The sequence below is a fragment of the Epinephelus moara genome, chromosome 24, assembly GCF_006386435.1.
Source record: "Epinephelus moara isolate mb chromosome 24, YSFRI_EMoa_1.0, whole genome shotgun sequence".
In the NCBI taxonomy this organism is placed as follows: domain Eukaryota; kingdom Metazoa; phylum Chordata; class Actinopteri; order Perciformes; family Serranidae; genus Epinephelus; species Epinephelus moara.
In genome coordinates this window covers 40,637,979-40,661,866 of record NC_065529.1, presented here as the reverse complement: position 1 = coordinate 40,661,866, position 23,888 = coordinate 40,637,979, and the positions used below count along the sequence as shown (strand labels likewise).

The following is a 23,888-nucleotide window of genomic DNA, read 5'->3' as shown; positions in this document are numbered from 1 at the left end:
GGCCTGTTAAATAGCCTGTAACCGTAACAACTGTGTGACACAAACTCAGTGCTTTGGTCATTAAATAATGTCGGGCTGGGTTCGGGTTCGGACAGAAATATGCGGCCCGTGCCGCACTCTAACACACACACACAAACACACGGAAAACCGGACATTATCATCAGTTTATAAAAACCCCGAACAGGACGTGAAAAGTGGACATGTCCGGGCAAAAGAGGACGTTTGGTCAGCCTACACTTGCAGCTACTGCAGTTCACTCTACAGCCTCAGAGAAAGGTGACACTGATAACAAGGATTTAGTATAAGTTACATACTGTATTTGGCCAACATATACAGTAGGCCTATGTGCACATATGCAGTCTTCAGTCAGACATAACTTTTACTAAAGTGTCTCCAGCACTTTGTGCACTGTAGCGCACATTAGAGGTGGCATTTAAAAGCAGATACATATTTCTTGAGTTCTCTAAGATCCTCAGTGTTCTGACTCATTCACATTCACCGCTGCTCCTGAAAGTGCTGATGCTCAATTTAAGTAATTTTTCCCCACAATTTAACATAAACTCCGCAGCAGGCAATTTCGCTCAGTGGAAGCGGACACACTCGGTTACTTCAATGAGCTTTTAACGCGAGCACTCGTCTTTGAAATAAAAACTCTGCACTCCGTGAGGATTAAAGTCCTGAGCATTTTTTTGTAATTTGTGTAAGTTGTGTAATTTGAAAACTTTAGGGCTCACAACCACCACCCAGTGCTGAGAACTAGTATGCATTTTAGTTTAGTTTGTAATAGAGAACAGCGGTGTGAGCAACACAAAGCATTGTGGGACTCAAGGACATGGCAGCTAGGATAGAGACCGAGTACTATTAGACGTCGGGGCAAGATAGCCTATATCTTGCCCAGCTTGAAGACATGCTGGAATGGTCAAGGTTTGCTGCATTATCAACTGGCAACCTGTAAACATTTGTTAATCAATAACCTGACCCCAAACTGTAAACCCACAAACTGGAGCTTGTAACAGCTGGTGAACCAGGTGAGCGTGGCCTCAAACGCTCAACTCTGGAGACAGTTCCAGTAAATAACAGTCTTTACTGGTCAAAAGTTAGGTTTGGTACAGAGGGACAAACAGTGGAGGCAAACAAATCCAATAGAGATGAGGCAGAGGCAGAGTCAATCAACAGACTAAATTCAAAAACCAAGAAAAGGACACAGGGAAACAAAAGGCTGGACACACACTAAATACTCTGGTGAAGGGAAGGATAACGAGACACAGGTGAAGGCATCAAAAGGGAGGGAAAATACACAGGGACAGGAAGTGAAGGGAACTGAAACGAGAGGAGATGTGAGTTTCAAAGTAAAACAGGAAACAACATGAATTAAATACATAACATAACCTGAGAATCTTGAGCTGTGACAGAGCTGAAAGTCATTACTGACAGTTAATCTGCTGTTGGTTATATTGTATGTCATTTCAAGTAAATAGGCTATCACAATAATAGACGTGCGTTTTCTGTATAAAAAGTACAAACGTAGGAAGGCAGTGAGTCCTCGACCATCTCTGACAGAGTCTTAACCTTCGAGTCTCAAGTAAGCCCCAAGTCATTTTTTCTTGGGCAAGTCAAGTCAAGTCACAGGTTATGTCAAGTCAAGTCAGGTCAAGTCCTGTAATAGGTCAAGTCAAGTCCAAGTCAAGTCACCTTATTATTGTAATTTTACCTGCAGAATCTGATCTTAATAAAGTGAAAAGACAAGATATAAGTAACTGTCAGTAAACATTGACTTCATTGCTACAATGTTTACTTTGCAGGGATGACCCCCATGCGTGCGTGCGCACACACACACACACACACACACACACACACAAACCAAGGCAGCGGCCAAAATCACCCATTTAGCTCATTTAACCCTGTGTTGCTCGTTCATAAAACGTACAGCCGGTGTTGTGATGAACCGGTCAGAATGTTCGCTCACGTTTTCTGGGGTTAATGTTAGCAAATAAATTAAAAAACAAGCTCCACCAAACGAATCAGCTTCACGGTGAATATGGATCAGACAGGTAGAAATTCAACCATCCACATGGTTCATGTGTGAAAAACATACAATTTTAACATCTACCTATCCAAAAAAAAAAAAAACCCTGTTTTTTTCTTTTTCAAGTCCCTGTAAGGGAGGTTTGATTCGGATCATAGTATTTTGCAGCACTGTGAGTAGTTACAAGAGACACAGACCACTGATGAAGGTGTACATTTGAGCTGTCAGCCTTTTTCTATTTAACAGATGAAAATTTCTCAACATGTGTGGTTGTTTTTTTGTTTTTTTGTGGCTTTTATTCTGCCAGACAAGTCCTAAAAAATTCATGGACAGAACGCCAGAAAGCAAAAGACACTTTAAGGGGAACTGATGGAAAGCGAAAAGAAAAATAAAACAGAAAGGCAAGACATGAGAGTAAAGTAAGAGTTTTCCAAAAAACAAAAACAAAACTGTGCCTCACTGTGCCAACATAAAAATACACACTCTGTTCTCTTTCAGAATTGCAAGCCTGTCCAAAATCTTTCCGACACTGATGCTGTACAAACTGTGGGAGGACGGGAAGATCGGCTCCCTGGATGACCCTCTGGAGAAATACGTGGAGAACTTCACCATCAAAAACCCTCTGGGGAAGACGCGGGACTCTGAGCTGAAATACGTGACAGATGGCCTGATATTTCTGGACAGCGGGGAGGTTCAGATCCGCTCGTCCTCTGTCACCCTGCGCAGGATGGCCAGCCAACTCTCAGGTATCTTAGATATGGATTTTATTATATTTCTGTTGCTGGATACGGAGACGTGTAAACCCACAGGAGCTGACCTATTGGAACTGAAGGCTGGAATAAAAAGATACTGAAATAAGAGGAAGGAGAAGAAAGGGTTTCTGGTATATGACAAACGTTTTCTCTGATCAGCGTTAAATGTGAACATCCAGGCTGCAGTTTACTCTTATTTCTGATGAATAAAGTTAAAGTTCTTGCTGCAAACACTGTGATGCCACACAGCTGGTTCAATATCAGTGAAGTTTCCCTTTATATTCATTGTCTTGTGTGGCGATCAGCAGTGATGTGGTGGTTCACTTTTACACTGTGATCTGTAGCCTATAGTTCGGCTTTAGCTTCTAACTATCTTTGTCTTTTTAACCTGTTGTTGCTGCTGAGTCAGTTTGACATCCTGGATATATCCTTCAAACACAGACTGTAGACCTCTCTGTCTGCTTCTCTCTGGAATCTATCAGACAAAGAGATGACTTAGTTGCAGGACTCGAAAAACACAAGGTCTTTACTAAAAGGTCAGTGCACAGAAAAAAAAACAGTCCAACAATACAAACAAGGGTTTCCAAAAGGCACGGGGCTTAAGCAGAATACAAAAATGCAAAAATCAGATCACAAACCAAGAGAACACTAGGAAAAGATGGCTAGAGCATGTGCTCAAACAACTGAGAATGAACAAACTGGACTGGACTTAATACACAAGGGAGGAGGGGTAACGAGGAAAAGGTGAAACCAGTCATTGCAGGGCAGGTAATCAGGCAGGAGGGAAACGCACAGGGGCAGGAAGTAAAGTACCTGAAACGAGAGACAAGGGTGGTCATCAAATTAAAACAGGAAATATTATCAAAAACTGAAAACAAGGAGAGCATGACCTTTAAAGGATAGTGCACCCAAAAATGAAAATTCAGCCATTATCTACTCACCCATATGCCGAGGGAGGCTCAGGTGGAGTTTTAGAGTCCTCACAACACTTCCGGAGATCCAAGGGGAGAGGGGGTAGCAACACAACTCCACCTAATGGAGGCTTATGGCACCCCAGATTCAAACGTCCAAAAACACATAGAACACAAGAACTTTTTCTGTCGGGGCTTCAGGACACTTGGATCACTACGGACGAGCAGTATGGAGATATTTTGTGGTTTCAATTATGTGTTTTTGGATGTTTGAATCTGGGGTGCCGTCAGCCTGCATTAGGTGGAGTTGTGTTGCTACCCCCTCTCCCCTTGGATCTCCGCAAGTGTTGTGAGGATTCTAAAACTCCACCAGAGCCTCCCTCAGCATATGGGTGAGTAGATAATGGCTGAATTTTCATTTTTGGGTGCACTATCCCTTTAATAAGGACCTCAGGGTATAACAGAATTACAATTTAATTTTTCCAAAAATATGATAATATTTCTTCAGGCAGGCAGGTGCTGGACAAAAAAGGTAGCAATGGATAACAAAGAAAGGTCCGCTCTCCTGTAGCTCTCCTAAATGCGATTTATTAGCACATCCAAGTACTGTCCACTTCCAAATCCACTTGTGAATGCGCAAATGAATTGCACTCAAGGGAGCTACAGTGTGCAGACCATTCTCTGTGTCTAATAAAAATATAATCCCAAACATCTGTGAGATTTCCGCTGTCATTGGAAGCAACTGATGAACAGCTACTTACTGTATGTAGAAGAAAAATAAATCTTTGTATTTGGACATTTAAATGGATTCCTGCAACAGTAAAATAAACATTTAGTGCCTGAGCTGTTCACGAGTCACGTCTATATACTGACACAGTTTTGTTCGTCATGCATAAACCGGCACTTGTTTGTCTCAAGAAGCTTTTCAATTTGTAACACCTCACTCTTTGTAATGAATTAAAATAAAAGATGAGAGAAAAGCTTGAGGCCAAATGAATCCTGAATATTAAAATACGCTTCCTCGTCTCGTTTATCTTGGAGGAATCAAGTCCGGACATAATAATCACGCTCACAGAAATGAACTGAATTCATCTTGTACCAGGAAAGTTCTCTCGAAATAACCACCAGACTGAAATAAAATGTGATGAGATATTTCTCTGAGCAGCACAGAGAAAAATGTCTTGTGCATACAAATACAATTCCTTTGTTACATCTGCTGCTTTTATTTACTACTCTAATTTTTTTTTGTTTAACACTATAAATGTGGGCTGATCCAGGCCTGCCCAGGAGACTTCGGGCCACGAGTCTGCTTTGGAAAGGAAAAACTCAATCTGCAATCAATCTGCTGCAAGATGATGTCCTCGTCGCGGACCCAGGCACCAAGTGAGATTTGTTATGCTGCTTTGAATTCAGTATCTCAATATTTACATTTTTATTGTGCAAAATGGGGAGGTAAATTGTAAAGAAATGCAATGCATGAATTTTACAAAGGAGGGCCTTAAAGGGACAGTTCACCCCCAAATCAAACATACATATTTTTCCTATTTCCTGTAGTGCTGTTTATCAGTCTAGATTATTTTGGTGTGAGTTGCAGAGTGTTGGAGATATCAGCTGTAGAGATGTCTGCCTTCTCTCCAGTATAGTGGAACTAGATGGCACTCAGCTTGTGGTGCTCAAAGTGCCAAAAAATACATTTGGAAACTCAACAGCAATGTCTCTTTCCAGAAATCATGACCTGGTTTCATGAATAAACTATTTTCTCTCTACCAAACTACACCCACCAATCGTTGTGTTTTTCAAATGCATTTTTTGGCGCTTTGAGCAGCACAAGCTGAGTGCCATCTAGTTACATTATACTGGGGAGAAGGCAGACATCTCTGGATTATCTTGAGTGACCAGGTCAAGATATCTGGGAAGAGATATTGCTGTTCAGAAAAGGCACATATATCTCCAACACTCTGCAGCTCACACCAAAACAATTAAGAATGTACAAGAATGTATTTTTGATTTTGGTGTGAACTGTCCTTTTAGGATTATATTGTGAAAGCTAGATTTTTTTTGAGCCATGGACCGAGCCAGGCTAGCTGTTTCCCCCTGTTTTCAGCCTTTATGTTAAGCTAAGCTCGCTGTAGCTGAGAAGGAAGCTAGTAAGCTTATTTCCCTAAAAATTTTTTAGGATAAATTAAAAGTTTCATGTTAAAAAGTTTCTTTGCCTTTTTTCTAAGTCAGCATAAATTTCTAAGACACTCTTTCATTTGCTTCCTTCTAGATGTCACTACAGCAACCTTGCCTTCTCGCTGCTGGCTCATGTGATGGCCGAGCGAGTGGCTGCCGTCAACTACCAGCGGTGGATCACAGACAACATCCTGGACCGGCTGGGGATGGAGGACACCGGCTTTGACATCACCCCGGGGCTCCAGGGCCAGATGGCTGTGGGGGTTTACTCTAACGGAAAGCCTGCCCCGCTCTATGACCTGGGCTGGTACCGACCTTCAGGTCAAATGTTCTCCACGGCCGCAGACTTGGCCAAACTCGCCATGGTGCTGCTGGGCGCTTACCACCGCAAGATGCTTGAGCCAGACTCGTTGAAGATCATGCTGACCCCGCTCTTCAGGTGCGATAAGGACTACTTCGCCAACCGCACCGGGACGCCGTGGGAGGTGAATGAGCTAATGGGCTATGAGATGCTGCGTAAAGATGGTGATCTGGACGGCTACTCTGCCACCTTCTCCCTGGTGCCCAGGCTAAAGCTCGGCCTGGTGGTGCTAATGGCGGGCAGCCGATCGCAGAACCAGGACCTGATCACTAAGGCCTACAGCCACATCATACCAGCCATAGAAAAAGCTTTCAGGGAAGCAAGGAAGGTCCTTTCTCCACCGCCAAACCCAGAACCTTATGTTGGCTTTTTCACCTACAGCAACATCACTTTCTACGAGATCAAAGCCGGGGCAGACGGAGTTCTGATCATGCAGCAGTTTGGACCTCAGATTGAAGAGCTCATCCCAGAGAAGTACAGGACAATAAAGCTCAACTTCCTGGTCGAGCGAGTCTTCAGAGTGGTTTTTGAAAAAGAGTACCCTTGTGTTTTGCGAGTCGGCACGGCCTCAGTGTCCCTGGAGGCCCAAGATGGACAATTATTTAACTTCTACACATTCGACAAGCGCGGTTTGTCCCCTGGTTTTGACGCGCCAGGACTGAACACGTACAATGTGGTCAGAATAGCCCGCAGGCCAACCTTCTCAAGCTGAACCGCCGCGATGCTGCAGGCTAAAGCAAAGTGGTGTGTCCTTGGGATATGCGAGGGACTGTAAACAAAAAGGGGGATGTGAATAATAAAAGACCAAGTGGGAAAACTGCAGACAAAGATGAGATTGTGCTCTTGATTTACAAAGAGCACGAAGAGTCACAGCGATATGTAGAATGTCCTGCACAGGAAATTAATTACTTTCTCTGCCGAGTGATGTATATGACTGTCCTTCATTATGCCTCCCGACTGTTCACATCATGGTGATACAGTACATGTTTTTCCTGCCTTCTTTGAAACCACTTTTACATTGTCACGGCCTCCTCTGTCCTTGAGTTTGCATGAATATTTACATTGATCTCATTTTCAATTCTCAGACCATGATTGCAGCTCCCCCAAACTAATCGGATCATACATATTCATCCCCCAGTGGTTAGAGGGAACAAAATGTTTCTTTGTGTTACTATGACCTACTGTTTGCTTATGGCAGGTTGAACCAGGATGTTTTCACGACACACATAAATATGCATGATGTTGATTTAATGTCAAGAATCACGCACGGAGATACAAAAATGTTTTAGCTGCCCAATGAGAGGCGATTAAGGACAGAGAGGCTTTTGGTCGCCTGTGTGACCCTTTGCTGTTTAATCCCTAAAAAATGGACTCCAATTTCGTCTCAACCTCTAACACCAATATGAATAATACACTGCTCTGAGTGCTGCATGGAAATGACAGATTCAAGTGTACAAAAATAACTCACAGGAGGCGAAGGCGGATGTTTTACCTTTTATATTATACTGCGTGTCTGAGGATGTGATAGAAACGGAATGGATATTGAAAATGTTGCTCGGTCTTGAAACACCAGGTGCAACGAGTGCAATTGAGGGAATGTGAAGATATAAATCTACTGAGGCCACTTCATCCGTCTGCGGATGGAAATATTGGAACTGGCATTCAACTATGTAATGCAATGTTGTCACGGCCAACGAAGTGAAGCTCATTCTGATGGATGGTACAAGTAGAAAAGCAGTCACGGGCCGTGCAGTATTTTGAGCCACACTGAAACAAACTGTATCAGCGTGCAAAGTCTGTTGATTCTCTGCTGTTGTTGAGGCGTGTTATTTGTGATGTCAGATGAGGCTAATGCAGCCTTCAGAAAAGCCACAATCACACAATGCAATCATGATGATGAATAAAACTTTCTGCACTCATATTCTAGTCGTCAAACCAATCCAGGCATTAACAGCTGAAAAACAAAAATTGCTACATGTGGACAGCTTAAACATTTATTTCTTTTTAAATCAGGCATTGCACAAGAGCCATAATCAGCAATAACTTTGCAAACCACAGTGAACAAGAGCTGATCAATCAGTCCAACCATGTACACGATGGCGGGCCGTGCAACAAGACACGAGATTAGGAAAAGCTCACAGTAAAGCATTACATTCTTTGTTCACAAGATCCACTGAAACACAGAGAAATATGACTTGTTTTTTGTTTTTTTTTGCTGCCCGGCAACACATCAATTTTCCAAATAAGAACAAAAATAATATGACATGTCATGAGTCAAATCAGATTTGACTGTCCCACTTTCCCTCTGGATTCTCCCTCTAAGGCATACAGCAGTTACAGTATAAGACAGCAGGTGGAATATGCAGGCACTGTTGAACAATATCATCCAGAGTAACAAACAAAATCAACACACAAGCTCTTTAATGACATATAATAAGTTTAACAATTTGACATTTTGGTAAACATGTTCGTTCTTTTTCTTGCAGAGAGCTGGATGAGAAGATCGAGATGGTTAGCTTAGCTTAGCATTAAGATGAGAAACAAGGGGGGAAACAGCTCACATTGCTCTGTCCTAAGGTTAAAAAAATCCACTTTTCAGCACAGGTAAATTCCTCGATTAAGACGTTACATCTCATTTGTTTGGAGCCAGATTTGAAAACACCGTTCTTGGCCCCATAAAACCACAACTTCTTGCTTTTAAAGCTGCAGAAAAATGTAGGTTAGAGCATCTTTAGCCTCAGTTAAGTTAAGTTAAGTTATTTGAGTGAAACAGAATAGTGAGGCTACAAGGGTGCAACATATCCTCATACAGTAGTCCCTTTTACACTGTCAGATTTTCGGCGAATGTTGGGCCGTTTTGCCGGCAAGCTGCGAGCGTTAAGACACACAAAGCTGGATTGGCGAGTTGATCCGAGATGCCCAATTTTCGGCCTCGTAGGGTAGACATATTGGCGGAACCTTTTTGGTTTAAAAAGAACGAGGTGCCCTTCCGCCACGGGAGGGGCTGTTGATGACGCCGCACGTGCGACCCACTGGCGGTGGACTTACAGGAAACAGCTGATAGCAGGAATTAGCGAGCAGCTAGTAGCAAGAGGGAAACGCAAACCTGACAGACACTGTAAAGATGAGCAACTGGGGAGACAAGGAATTGCGCGCCCTCCTTGTCCTCGCAAACGAAGAGGCCATTACCGTCAAATGACAGCAACGGTGAAGAACGGGCCGACTTATGAGAGAATCGCCAAAGGACTGACCAGCCGCGGCTTCCCTCTCACGTCACTGTTTAGGTCACACGCTGAGCTACACGTTTTGTTACTTGCTCACGCCCCCCATTGCCCCGAAAAAGGCGCATTCTGTATAAACAGAAGTAGGTAGGCGGCATTTTGCTGCACTCCCTGATTATGTTTTTATACTGCCAATGCTGAAAAAAGACTGATTGGGCTTTCCTGCAAATTGTGCACATATAGAGTTTGTATGATATCTTATGAATAAGTGCCCCAGGAATGATGTCACGTATTTTACAGTCATGTACTTAACATAAAGTTGTGTAGGGAAGTAAAGTTACTTAATTTAGGTTTAGGAAAGGAAACATGGTGATGACGTACCTTAAAACTGACTCACTCAAGTTCACTTAGTTTCGATGGTTCTGAAAACCAGTCTCCTGGGGGAAAGTCCTGTGTTGTGTGAACCAGTTCAGCACTTTGATGCATCAGGGAGAACTGGATACAGCGATGAATGTGGTGCCCTAGTCATGGGATTTGAAGGATGTTATGCTGTCGGATGTGTGGAGGTAAGGAGTTCCAGAGCCTGGAGGCAGTGCAGCTGAAAGCCCTGGCACCCAATGTGCTGAGGCGTGAGGTAGGAATGGTCAGGAGACCAGATGAGGACAAGCGCAGGGAGTGGGAGGGGGTGTATTCCTGGAGAGGGTCAGAGAGGTAAGTGGAGGCAAGGTTGTGGAGAGCTTTGAAGGTGAGCAGAAGGTTTTGTAGTCAATTTGGTATTTAACAGGAAGTCAGTGTAGTTAGAAGAGAATCGGAGTGATGTGGTTGGATGATTTGGTACTGGACTGCATTACAATAGTCAATACAGGTTGTAACAAATGGGTGGACCAAGACTTAAGTGGTGGTCTGGGACAGTGATGGGTGGAGTCTAGATGTGTACATGCAGAGGTGGAAGAAAGCAGTGCGAGTAATGTTTTTTATGTGGGGTTTGAATGAAAGAGTGCTGTCCAAAATGACACCAAGACTCTTGACCTGACTGGAGGAAGGTACAGAGAAGTTGTCAGTGATGATGCATGGGATTTGGGTGTTTTGACTTACAGTGCGGCCAAATGCGGCCCAGCATCTGACTTCAGCTGGCCAAACCGCTAACTAGGGGGCTCCACTAACTTGAATGGGGATAAAATGATTTAATCTTGCGACTCCTTTTAGACTTTCCAAATGATATTGGACTGAATGGATCAAATCCTGATAGTGAAACCAGTCATTTTGCAGGGTTTATGATGCTCAAAAAAAAATGTATCTAATGATTCACAGATGTCTCTTTCACCATTGTAAGTGTATGGGAAAAAGTCTTTTTGGGCCCAATGGCATCATGTGATGGACCCCAGATTTTGCAGTACCAGTGTTTTATAATTATTAATATGAAAATTGGTTTCAAATTGTCTTCACTCCAGTCAGTGCATTGGTCTCATGATCACAGCCTACCTGACCGTGGGTTAAACACGAATTGTGGTGTATTACTTTTCGAGTGCAAACTGTGCATGAGAACAGCCTGAAGAGTGATATGTATTTAGTGATATATTTATATGATGGGTGGCGTTAGCTTGTCCCCCAAAATCACATTTGATTGGATACATTTTTGTAACCACAGCTGAGTTCAAGATGAGGCATCAAAAATATTTCTTACATTTTATGAGAAGAGGGCTGAGAGGGATTTTGTAATGGAAATACTCAAAAATGATTTTTTTAAACACATATTTAGCATGTAAGACAAGATGAATAAATAATAAACAAAAGGCCACAGGATCAGAACGGAAAATATGTTTTCCATTTACTCTTTTTAAAGTGTTTTATTTTCATAGACTGAACAAATGAGATGCAGCTGTGTTAATTAGAGAGCATTAAACCTGCTGGTAAGTGGCTTTTGTTACCTTTGGACAGAGCCAGGGTGGTAGTTTTGCCCTGTTTTCAAACTGTATGTTAAAGGTACATTATGCAGGAATTCTCAGTTACTGTTCATAAACACAACCTTCAAAGTTGGCCCTTCCCCTGCTGAACTATTGTAGCAACATTTAATTTGTTGTAGTGGAAAAGACGATACATATGTCGCCTCATAGCAAGAGGATTCCTGGTTCGAACCCAGGGTGGGAGAGCCCTTTTGTGCGGAGTTTACATGTTCTCCCTGTGTCAGTGTGGGTTTTCTCCGGGTACTCCAGCTTCCTCCCACAGCCCAAAGACATGCAGGTTAATTGGTGACTCTAAATTGTCCGTAGGTGTGAATGTGAGTGTGAATGGTTGTCTGTCTCCATGTGTCAGCCCTGTGATAGTCTGGCGACCTGTCCAGGGTGTACCCTGCCTCTCACCCAATGTCAGCTGGGATAGGCTCCAGCCCACCTACGACCCCTAACAAGATAAGCGGTAACAGAAAATGAATGAAAGACCCACCTGTCCAACAGAATACTCCACATTGCGTCCCTATCCTCTTCTTCAGTGCTCGCCAATGTAAGCAAAAGCAAACCCCAGCTTCACTCTTGTTTTGGAACAAGCTTTGTCAGCTTGGCGTTTCGCCTTGCTGTATTTGTGTTTTTTCAGCACTGTGTCCCTGATTTTCATAGTTACCTCTTGGATGCATGCTGTTGCTACCTTTTTATAAAGTCCCGACCTCACCCACGCGCCAAGTCCATTAATGTCCTGAACACAGTAAAATAAAGAGAATATATGAAAATACAGGCAGAGGGCAGAGGCTACGCAGATAAACACACCACCAAAAACTTATAGCTGGTCATAAATGATCATTCAGAGGGATGACTTTTATGAGTCTACACATTGCGTTTTCAGAAAATCCTGCATAGTATACCTCTACGCTAAGGTAACCATCTCCTGACATTTGCTTCATATTCAATAGATATGAGAGTGCTACTAATATTCTTATCTAACTCTCGTTATATTTCCCAAAATGTCAAACTATGATTTTTGTGCCAGATGCTTGTCAGCTCATTCAGACCAAGTCTCAGAACACGGAGGTCTTGCAGGTCGTCTCGTCACATGCACACGTGAGGACTGCAGTGTCCCTGTTCAGTGTCATGTTGGGAGACAGTAAAGGGATGAAAGCGTTGGAGTCCTTACCCTCAGTCTGAGCTCTGCCACTTGAGACAGAGGGTTCCAGTAAAATCTTAGGGAACGGCGGTGAGTCTCTGACAGAGCTATTATCCTCCGTATGGGAGCAAACGAGTTCTCGGAAACACTCCCTGAAGCGTGTGGAGAGCAGGCTATAGATGATGGGGTTGACTGCTGAGCTGAGGTAGAAGAAGACGCCCGACAGGATGTGGACGTACTGATAAATGTTGTGCATCAAATCGGTCCACTGGCTGATGGAGCTCCACAGGAGCCTCTCGATGTGGAAGGGCGCCCAGCAGACTCCAAACACCGCCACCACGATCGCTAGAGCATCAGGACACAGACAATGAGGCTGTTACAAACTTGTTTTTACAAGTTAAACTCTTTTCTTTGCTGCTGCTTTCTTTCATTAAGCTTTGAAACCACTGGTACCCTTACTGGGAAGATCAGACTAGACAGAGACAGAGATGGGGCTGAGTGGAAAGAAAAGGGGGCTACATGCTTAAAGAACACCACTCTGTAATGGACACAGGTGGGGATCCAGATGTACTAGAACACCCTGTTTTTTGGTAGTTTCCCCCTGCAGTTAGACATGCTCTGTGTAATGACAAATAATCAGAGTTAATAGGTAATAAAACACACGATATTCACTTCAGCACACTCAAAGGTGCTCCTACTGCAGAGCTACAGCCTTGGCCCAATAAGTCCGTATTTTTTGTTTTTTAAATCCGTCATCCAATTAAAATCATTGCACACAGAAACTTTGCAAAAACTTTGACTCTGAAAATTTGCAGTACGAAGCAAAAATGTAAAGACACTTTTGCTCTATGCTGGCTGTCTTCCCTCTCTGCCTTTACATTGTCTCTAACTGTGTGCGGTTCACCTCCTCCTCCTTCTCCTCCTCCTCATTATCATCATCCACCTGAAAAAAGTAGGCTATTTGAGTTATGAAACTGTGCACTCCATTCCTCTATCTTGTTGTCGATGTATGTGTCCCTGCACATTGTGCCAAGTTTTCTTCACTGCCTGTTGGTCAAACAATGTTTGAAAGGCTTTTAATGGATGCAAACGAAAAAGTTTTTTAGTTTTAGACGTGTGAAAAGGCCTTTACTTGGACCAGGGTGACCAGTAGCTTACTGTGGCTAATGCTAATGTTAGCAAACTTAATATTGCCGTGTTACAGCCATTATTGAGTCAGTTCACTGTAGAGCTGCAAAAATTATTTGATTAATCGATTAGTTGATCACCAGAAAATACACCGAGCCAACTATTTTGATCATCAATTGTCATTTTTCAAGCAAAAAATTCAAACATTATCTGGTTCCTACTTGTCAAATATGAGGATATGATGCATTTTGTAAGCTTTTGAAGACAAGACACACCATTTTTTGTCCTTAGCAAGGAAATTTGGTTGTTGCAGCAGTACAAGGACAGACATCAATAAAGAAAAGTATAGAAATAGCCTATAAAACAAGCAGTGCACACACTAAAATAAGAACAGAGTAAAAATAGAAACCAGGGCAGTTATATAAATGTAATCAAAAACAGCCAATTTGAATACATCTCCTTGGGCTGTGGAGATTTATAGCATTTCAGACTATTCTGTGAAAAAAAATACTAATCAAATAATCAAGATTTAATAGATAAAATCATCATTGGTTGCAGCCCTGTTCACTGACTTCCTCTCACTGTCAGTTAGGTTGCTCAAATAACCTTTTTATATTTGCGTATATTGTCACCAAATTCACACAGCACAAAATCAGACAGATAATCTGTGGGAAAAAATATTCCTCTGCCTACTCTATTGCCTTGTAGCATTTCTAATGGCCTTGTGAGCAAAGACAACCAGTCAGAGCTGAGGAGTCTCTAACACAGCTGTCAATCACTGCTTGTGAACTGCGGTCAAACTGTCAATCTAGGCAGCGCTGATTGAATATAAATCAACACTCTGTTACGACACTGCCTGTTTCTTGCCAGAGTTTCTCATTTTACAGCTAAACAGTGCACTAAAATATGTTTCTGAAAACATTTGAGGCAAGAAACTGGCAATGCAGAATTGTGATAAATTTTTGATCAGCGTCAGAATTTCCATGTGGGAAAAATCCAGGAAGTAAACAAAACGTTGAAGAAGAGTACACTTGCAAGATAAATGTGACACTTTCTAATGTCACAATGGAGGGACAACTACGCAGGTTGATTTTAGCGCTGCTCATCGTGGACTATATTGCTGTCATTGTTCATTTTAGTCAAACCATACAGTTTGAAAACGAGGCGCGGCTCCAACTAGAAAACAATGTTTTGATGCATTGGATGTGCTGAATGTGCATATTAAGGCAGTACAGGAGGAGGTGCACATTAATAATCCTCCAGGACTGTAACATGCTCATGTTTAACCCAAACAATGTGTCATGTTACTGCAGTTGGTTCAGATCCAGGTCGGAACACGTTCTCACCACAAATGAATGAATCAAACCAGAGTTTGTTTGTAACCAGACCGAGACCACCGCTTCAAGAATGTCTTGGTCTGGTTGTTTTGGTGCACACCCGAGTGCAATTGCTGTGTTCACACCTGCCCAAACGAGCCGCACTTTGGGGACAAACGAACTTGAGTTTGATTGAACCGAACCAAACAGGGCAGGTGTGATGGCAACTTCAGGATATGGTGACAGTTTCAGCAAATATGACACAAAGGCATTTTCTTGAAAACTGACGTCCGAAGCAGGTGACTTAAGAGAATCTTGTAAATGCAGCTCTTTGCTGTGGTGGTTGCTGTTCAGCAAAAGTAGTATTGTACCACTTTAACAGCCACAATGTTAAATATAAACCCCTGAAAAACTCCCAGGCATCATTTAAAGGCTATTTTAGATTAAATACAGACATCCTAATCATGTGCATTAACTCTAACAAGATAAAACTAGAATACTGTTGCTCCATTAACTTCCTTTTGATGTGGTCTAAAAGATAAAACTGAATTAAGTCTTTAAAATTTTAGGATTTTATGGTACTATTACTCATGGCCATTTGTAAATGTGTCACGCTGAGCAGTGGAGGTTGATGATGAAGCACTCTTATATTCCTCTCCTAATGCTGCATGCATAATGCCCTGTGCAATGCAGCCTGTTTGGCTGTTTACGGTGGTGGGCATATGGCATCAAGCTAACTGACGTAGCTTTGTTTGGAGGCTTGGTGGCTCTCCACACAGTCAGAGATATTTATAAATGTGAGAGAAGCAAACATTTGATACTTGGTTTCTCTCTTTTCCCAACAACAGAGTTTGTGAGATTCATCTGTTTAAACCCTTAACAAACAGTGAAGCTTAAAGGTTGGAGAGATCATCTCATCCCATGTTGTTTGACAGCATCACATTTATATTCCGTATCATCTTGTTCCAGCTCTTCACCGAAGATACAAGATGTTTACTCTGTGAGTGAAATATTCAGGCTCAAGATCCCAGATGACATGCATCATTTCAAACACATTTCCATAAAAATTCAGCCTGACATGTTTGCTCTCTCCATTCAAGCTTAAACACAGGTCTGTGGGTCTGAACACAATTTGGCTGCACAGCACGAGTTTTGACTGGCTGACACACACTCGCAGGGAAGCAACATTTAGTGATATTTTCTCAACAAGCTTTGTAACATAACAGTTTGGGTACTATAAATGAACTGTGGTAAACTTCCCTCCCAACACATTCATGGACCTTCCACGTCCAGATACGAAGTGCAAGGTACCCTGGGTGCGTTGGTTGTTCACGTTCTGGGACACCGTGTCAAGTTCTTTCAAAGTACACTTCTGTTTTCACAGGAAATTCACTGTTTACATACAGTCTCTTTCAAAATAAAATCACTACGTCAGTACGACAATGTGAATTGATGTTTTTTTTGCTCCAACAACTAACGCACGTGGTTGGGTTTAGGAAAAAATAACAGGGCTTGGCTTTATAATCTTACGGGACGCGAATGCCGCTCTCCCGGCTGAAAGTACGAGTTTGTTTCATCAACCACAGCTCCCACCCACCCTATTGGAGTTTCGCCACCTTAACTTTCATTCTTGTCCCGCCACATTTTCTCTAAACTTCCCAGATAGCACACATACATCTGGCTGACGTCGGACCGATGTATCAAGTTTAGATCGTTAAGACGTAGCAGGGAGAGCATTTGCTCATTGCCAAGACGTCACTGAGACGTTGGCCTTTAATCGAAAATGACCACCACGCGACGTTCAAATGATCAATAAAAGAAGCTGCGCTCCGTGGGCGCTCCTTCATTAATATTCATATGCTTCGTTAACTACGACCTTTATTCATTTAGGTCGGACCTTTCAAGCTACAAATATTTCACCATTCAATGTGAGAAATCAGTGCTAACATTCAAAAATAGCTGACTGTTACCCTATTTCGTGTGTAAGTGTGCACAATGAAGAGACAAAAGTCAATTTGACAAACTTTATTTTCAAATTTCCACAAACAATATCTGACGGCCAGTCCGCTTCTCCTGGCAGCCTGCAAGACACAGAAAAGATGATGAGCACATAACTTCAAGAAACAAATCCCAACTTCACCACTGTATTTTTTTTTTAGCATTTCAGCTGTCTTTTAGCCAGATTGAAGGCTTTGTGTCCGTCACTCTGCTTAATTTAGTGTTGAAACGGTTAAATAACGGGATCCGTTAACTCCGTTAACTGTTAACAGCAGCTCAACAATCAGTCCTTCATCTCGGAAAAACAGTGGCTTCAAAACTGCGCTATTACCTGTAGCCACCGGGTCAGTTTGCTTTGCAGAGGAGGAGACCTCAACTGATAAATTGCCCATAAAATCGCATTAACAACATAGTGAAGGCATCCTTAAACTTCACTATTTGACCTCCGCGCTCCTCTCCACTCTTCTCACCCACACTTGAGCACCCGTTCTGGGATACACAGTGTCGGCCCACCCCGCCTGACCTCCGTAGTCCTCTCCGCTCTTCCCACCCACACTTGAGCACCCATCCAGGGCCCTGGTGGTCAGGCCGGGGGGCCACGGGACCACGGGTGGCAGCTCCGGGCACTTCCACTTTAACCCAAAATGAGTGTTAACGATAACCAGATGAGCAGATAACCTCAACTAGGGAAAATAAAATGAAAACACCACAGTTGTAGCCTGTTAGCTAACATGAGCTAAACCGCTAAACTAGCTAACAGCTAACGAAAGATAATGTTAGCTGGTGGGGACATGTGCTATATACACCCAGTCATGCTTCGCCACTCACCAGGAACCTCTTTTAACGGTCACAGAATAAACAATAAAGCTATTTTCTGCCAATTTATTCCAGTAGAGCTTACCTGAAACCAACTGCGATGAGATGCTGTGTCCTGCGAGCTCAGTTCCAAACAAACACTGCGGAGATGAAATTCCGCCTCTATGGCGACTTCCATATGTGGGCAGACATTCTACGGCACTGGGCCGACCCAAAGCCGACATAACTGAGACGTTTGATGAGCTGGGACAAAAGAGTATTAAATTTAAAGATATCCGCCCATGCGGCCGACGCTTGTCAGACGTTATAAATTCAGGACCGATGTGTCGTCCTCAGGCCGACGTCGGCCAGATGTATGTGTGCTATCTGGGTTTAATGGCGACCAGCCGCATATCATGCCGACGTTAAAGGACGGCTTTTTTCATCTGTGGCTGACGCCGCAAGTCACTGCCTCAGCACCGGATTTCGATTTTCTTGCCAAGATCTCCCTGCTACTGTCAGCTCAATTTTTGCTGTCTCTTGAGGCTGTTGCTCGAACTGCAGATTGTGCTTCCACATTTTCGTCTGTCCGCCATCACGAACACGAAGAGTAAAGAAGCAGCTCGAACTCAACCTGTAAAACCAGGCAGTGCTCATCAATTGTAAAGATTTTGTGACTGTGCTGCCTTTTTCTCGCCTAAAATGTCTTCAGAAACTTATTTAAGTGCCCTGTTTGAACTTGTGAACAAGAAGTGGCCTGTTTCCTGTGGTTGCAACACTGAGTTCGAATGGTAAAACTAGGCAGAGGTGATCAAAAATAAGTCAAGATCAAGATGTGTTGCCTATTTCTCGCCTCAAATGTTTTCGGAAACATTTGCATAAGCACATACAGTGAGCAGCAGCGACGACCCACTGTCCGACCATGAGAACGGAAATAGAGGGCTCGGCGGGGATGTAGCACCTGCGGACATTTTGACTTGACCAGCAGACTTCACTACAAGCCAGGTGACATGCTTTACGTTCTGAAACCAGCTGCAGGTGATTTGACCAGTTGATTTTCAGGTGACACTATCAGACAGCTTTAGTCGAGCTCAGACGTTCTAAAACAGTTTTGTCTCGTCGCAAACAATTCTTATTTCCAGGTAATTATACTCAGAAGGAAACATACTTATTATATTTTATTCTATTTTAGCCAGTACATCCCCCTAAATCCTACACACTGGACCTTTAAGGTATAATGTTGTTCTTCTTTTTAGCGTGTTAGCATGCTAACATTTACTGGTCAGCAATAAACTCAAATAGCAGCTGAGGCTGATTCACAGGTATTTGGTTAAGCAGCACGTATTGTCATGGTCTCTATCTCTACTTCATTGCTTGTGTTTCTGTGTGTTCCCTGCCCCCTGCCCTCATGTGGTCTCCCTGCATGTGTGTCTGTGATTGTGTGTGTTTGTGGGCGGGGCTACTCCTGCTCCTGAGCCCCTGCAGCTGTCGCACCTGCATCTCATTATCAAATCAACTGCTGCAGTAGTATATCAACCCCAGCTTTCCTGATTGTTCAGTCTACTACAGCGGTAGTTATGCTCACAGGCCAAGTCGTACTTTGCTTTGTTCCTCTGTTTCTGAGTTAACAATCTTCTTTCCCTGTGCCCCCGACTCATCTCTGCCTGCCAGTCTGCTGCTCTGGATTCTCACTCTCCTGTCTGCCTGCTTACTCTCAGCATGGGCGGATTATGAAACAATGCTGACACTTCGGGCCCCTGGGTCTGTGCCCAGTAGGTCCATTCAGTAATCCATCCATGGCCCATCAATTCAGCCACTGGATCAGCCTCAAGAATACTAACCCTCATCCTCTTCCCTCCCCGCGTGCCAATAGCTCCATTCCTTCAAGTCTGAAACAAACCTTTTTTAAACTGTTTTCCAGAGGCTGTGTGCTGCACTCTGGGCTCACTTAACATATATTCAGAAATTTGAAATTTAGGCCTAATGATGGTGCAAAAAGTAAAAGTAAAAGGATCACCAAACTTATTCGTAAGAGGGAGATGAATGCCCAGTATCACTGCAAACAGTCCAGCAGCTGTTCGGATCATTTCTAAGGAAAAACTCAGTGTTATAGTGATGCTGGAAAAAATGCCAGCGCTTCCTCTGAGAACCATGAATGTCTGTAAATAATTTCATGGCAATCCACCCAGCAGCTGTTGAGATATTTCAGTGTGAAGCAAAGACATTGAGTGTTAACTAAGAATGTTTTTGGTGCTGCAAAGACTCAAAATCAATGTCATGAGGAGTGTGTGTGTTTTGATCAGATTCAGTCCCCGGCAACATGATCATCAAACAGCTGTCAGCAGATTTTGATTTTTATGAAGCTAAACTGGCAGTAGAAACACACATCTCCCATGTGAACATACAATACAGCACTCTGACCTTGACAGGTAACATGAGGTTCGTGTTGAATTCCATCACCTACAGGAAGGAACTGGTGAATGAATTAGGCTGTCAGGTCTGAGGAGGAGCATTAACTCAAACTTCAGTTCTGGATGAGCCAGTTATTGCTCTTAAAGGGGGGTACAGTGTGCGGACCTGTGTGTTTGTGTGTTTTTAAATAGCCTGTCAGGGCCATGAAGATGACTCCAACTGGAATGTAATACCATCTGTTATTTTACAAGTGGTGGACAACCTGTTCTCATTCCCAGGGCGTCAAATATGGCAGCTTGCTCAGTGGCCCCTGGCTTTAATTACCAATACACAAGGCACCTACAGCATCCTATGAGACACCCCAGGCTTTCAACCAACTCCAGTGTAATCCCACTGCAGTAATAATGTAGAAGAAAGAGCAAAAAGGTTCAAGTAGGGTGGGAGAGAGGGATGGGTCAAACACACACAGGGCTTTCACCCAGGAGAGCAGAGTTTGTATCTGATGTGAAACCAAAAGTCAACTTGATGTTTTTTTTAACCGTGAAACACATTTACTGGCATACATGATGCAGTTGTGAGGTATCACAGTGGTCAAGGGACATACTTGTTAAATTACTGTAGCAAAGGTAGTTATTTGAACCCAAACCATGATTATTCTTGGTTTGGGTTGTTCTTCAGGTGTATAAGAGCAGGTTTGGATTGTTCTTCAGGTGTATAAGAGCAGGCTGTTGGCTCCCTCAGATTACATCTCAATTCCTCGATTACCCTGTAAGTTATTCATATTCCTTTAGTCCGTAAGGGTCCTCAGATCAAAAGAATCAAAATAAACATTAATCCAAGATGTCAGTGTTGTTTAACAGGATAAAGTGGCTGGATTACTGTAATGCACTTTTTGCTGCACTGACAAACAGACGTTAAGTAAACCCCAGCTTAATCAGAATGAAGCAGCCAGAGTTTTAACAAAAACTAAGGTCTGACCACGTGACTCCTATTTCATCTTCTCTTCACTGGCTCCAAATAAAACCAAGAACTGATTTCAAAGTACTTCTTATTGTTTTTAAATGCTTTAATGGTTTAGCTTTTTCCTATGTTGCTGACATGCTCAAAGAGTACACACCAGGGAGATCCCTTAGATCATCAAATAAAGGTCTACTCATTGTACCTAAAATCACCCTCAATCAGCTCATGGTGCTTTTAGTCATTACGGTCCGACTCTCTGGAATTCTCCTCCACATGAACTACAGTCTGCTACAACAGAGTTCTCTTTTAAGAGCAAAATAAAAACGTATCTTTTATCGCAAGCTTTTAGTGAGGTTTTTAAGTGTATTTAGAATAATTATTGTAATTATCTCCCCTTTTTTTGATTGTTTTTATTATGTCCCGCTTTTATTTATATATTCATTTCCATAACTGCTTATTTTGTTAGGAATTGGAGGGGGGCTGGAGCCTATCCCAGCTGACACTGGGCGAGAGGCAGGGTTCACCCTGGACAGGTCACCAGACTATCACAGGGCTGACACATAGAGACAGACAACCATTCACACTCACATTCACACCTACGGACAATTTAGAGTCACCAATTAACCTGCATGTCTTTGGACTGTGGGAGGAAGCTGGAGCACCCGGAGAAAACCCACGCTGACATAAAGAGAACATGCAAACTCGAACCAGGAACCCTCTTGCTGTGAGGCGACAATGCTAACCACTGCAGCACCATGCAGTGTTTGTCATGTATGATGTATCTTAAGCACACTGAGTGTACACTTGTCGTATGAAATGTGCTATATAAACGAAGTTGACTTCATTATTCTGGACAATAAAGATTACTGCAATGAGAGAGGAGAAAGACCATTTTAAGCTCTTAAATTAGGAGACAAGAGGAAGGTTCTCTCCCTTGAGATGAATTTAAATTAATGGAAAAATGGGCAAAATCTCATACTGGTGTTGGGCTTAGTTATGTCTGGGGAGAAATATAATGGACAGAGGAGAGCAGGAGATCTTATTTTGAGTTTTTATTTCCTCTGTGCTGTAGCGTGTAATGAGTTGAAATACACACGGCAATAGAAATATTCCAAATTGATGCTAAAGGGGTACATAGAGCATCATCGTTTGAAACCTAGGGCCACTGCCAAGGTGCTGCATTTGACGAGCTGGGAGTGAGAACGTGTTGTGGTGGGAGATGATGGATAAATTAAGTCTAGATAGAGCTCCTCACACAGAGAATGACAAATAGATAATCTATGAATTTAGAGTTACAGCGCCCAGATGAACTGTATACTGTCAGAACTGTGCTAAAACTGTACAGGAAGCCTCTTCAAGCTCCAATGCTTAGAGGACATGAATCCCTCCAGAATGCAAATGATCCATACAAAGACCTGAGAATCCTCTGGCATTATTTGCTCTGTGTGTTCCTCACGTTTGTCTTTTGGGAACATGTCTTGGCATGTATAATACAGATTAGAGGCGATCTGCTGTCACATCATGGCAACCTTTGACATATGTGTTTCCCAAGAGAGAAAATAACTCACAGAGCATCTTGTTGATCTGTCTCCTGCGCCCGTTCACACTGAATTTCCTTCGAATGCTGCTGCAGTTCTTTCCCAGGCTGCCGTTGGGCTGCCGCCTTTCACTGCACAGGTGAAGACCCATCACCAAGTACAGCACGCTAATCACCATCATGGGCACAAAGTAGAAGCACACGGTGGTGATCTGCATGACCATGTTATAGATCCACAGGGGCTTCAGCACAGTGCATATGGCCGACTCCTCCTTTCTCTCTGGGAGGTAAAAAATGCCGTGCAGGGAGGTGTTGGGGATGGCACAGACCATCGACACCACCCACACGATGGTGATGACCCGCTTGGCGTGCTGGTTAGTCGACAGGTACCGCGTTTTGAGCGGGTGCACCACAGCGATGTACCTCTCCACGCTCAGAGCTGTGACGTTGAGGATTGAGGCGAAGCACACCGTCTCGAAGAGGAAGGTCTTGAAGTAGCAGCCGCCCTCGCCGAAGGGGAACGGGTAGTTCTGCCACAGGTCGTAGATCTCCAGAGGCATCCCGAACAACAGCACCAGGAGGTCCGACACGGCCAGACTCAACAGGTAGAGGTTGGTGGGGTTCCTCATCTTCTTGTGCTTTGCGATCACCGCACATGTGAGCAGATTCCCAGACAAGCCCGTGAGGAAGATGAGGAGGTAAATGCTGGTCACAGGCAGGAAGAAGGGCGATCGTTTCGGACCCAGGATTTCAAAAAGGTTGACTTCAGTAAATGGATCATCTGTGTAATTCCCAGTGGCATTGGGTGGCATGCTGGTGTTGGATCCGTTTGAAGGGAAGCCCTGCAGAGAGAGCTCCATTTCAGAGAGGAAAACTGAAGGATTAACGGGGAGGTGTCAACACATCCTGCGTCGATTTCTGGGTTTGCTCAACTCTGGGATCCGGCTATAAAAAGATAAAGTAAAAAGATGAAAGTAAAACCGTTATCAGAAGAGCATTTTATTTGACATGACTGCTCTGCGATGATTGGGGTCAAACTTCAGTTTAACATTTCTTTTTTCCTCTTGTTTCTTTTACACACTTTAAAACTGAAACTCAGGGATTCACACACTCCCAGAGCTTAACACCTAATTATAACATTTAAAAGATTTTAATCTTTGACCTGGCACGCTCAAAATGAAAGGTATATCTGAATAAAACACG

General features: G+C 43.2%; 2 protein-coding genes across 3 annotated transcripts in view; one reads left to right on the top strand and one right to left on the bottom strand.

Annotated features, from left to right (window-relative positions):
• lactbl1b (lactamase, beta-like 1b) overlaps positions 1–8,287 on the top strand; it is a 30,821-nt gene extending 22,534 nt beyond the window's left edge. Inside the window, exons 6-8 of one of the 2 annotated variants that reach the window (XM_050038820.1) lie at positions 2,525–2,772; positions 4,967–5,072; positions 5,959–8,287. In XM_050038820.1, coding sequence (XP_049894777.1) covers positions 2,525–2,772; positions 4,967–5,072; positions 5,959–6,937 — 1,333 coding nt within the window. In that variant the 3' untranslated portion in view covers positions 6,938–8,287. The remainder of the gene's footprint in view (positions 1–2,524; positions 2,773–4,966; positions 5,073–5,958) is intronic. The other variant, XM_050038821.1, reaches the window with a different exon arrangement.
• Positions 8,288–12,453: 4,166 nt separating this feature from the next.
• Positions 12,454–23,612, bottom strand: nmur3 (neuromedin U receptor 3). The gene is made up of 2 exons (XM_050038359.1): positions 22,717–23,612; positions 12,454–12,884 (listed from the first exon to the last, which is right to left on the bottom strand). Exons 1-2 carry the CDS (start codon positions 23,543–23,545, stop codon positions 12,454–12,456), a joined length of 1,260 nt encoding a protein of 419 aa, XP_049894316.1. The 5' UTR covers positions 23,546–23,612.
• Between the last annotated feature and the right edge of the window lie 276 nt (positions 23,613–23,888).

Bases quoted from the DNA above. Each gene is read 5' to 3' on its own strand.
- nmur3 (XM_050038359.1), bottom strand. From the start codon at position 23,545: ATGGAGCTCTCTCTGCAGGGCTTCCCTTCAAACGGATCCAACACCAGC. The intron at 12,885-22,716 runs GTGAGTTATTTT...CTGATGCTCTAG, and splicing joins ACAGATCAACAAGATGCTCT to CGATCGTGGTGGCGGTGTTT.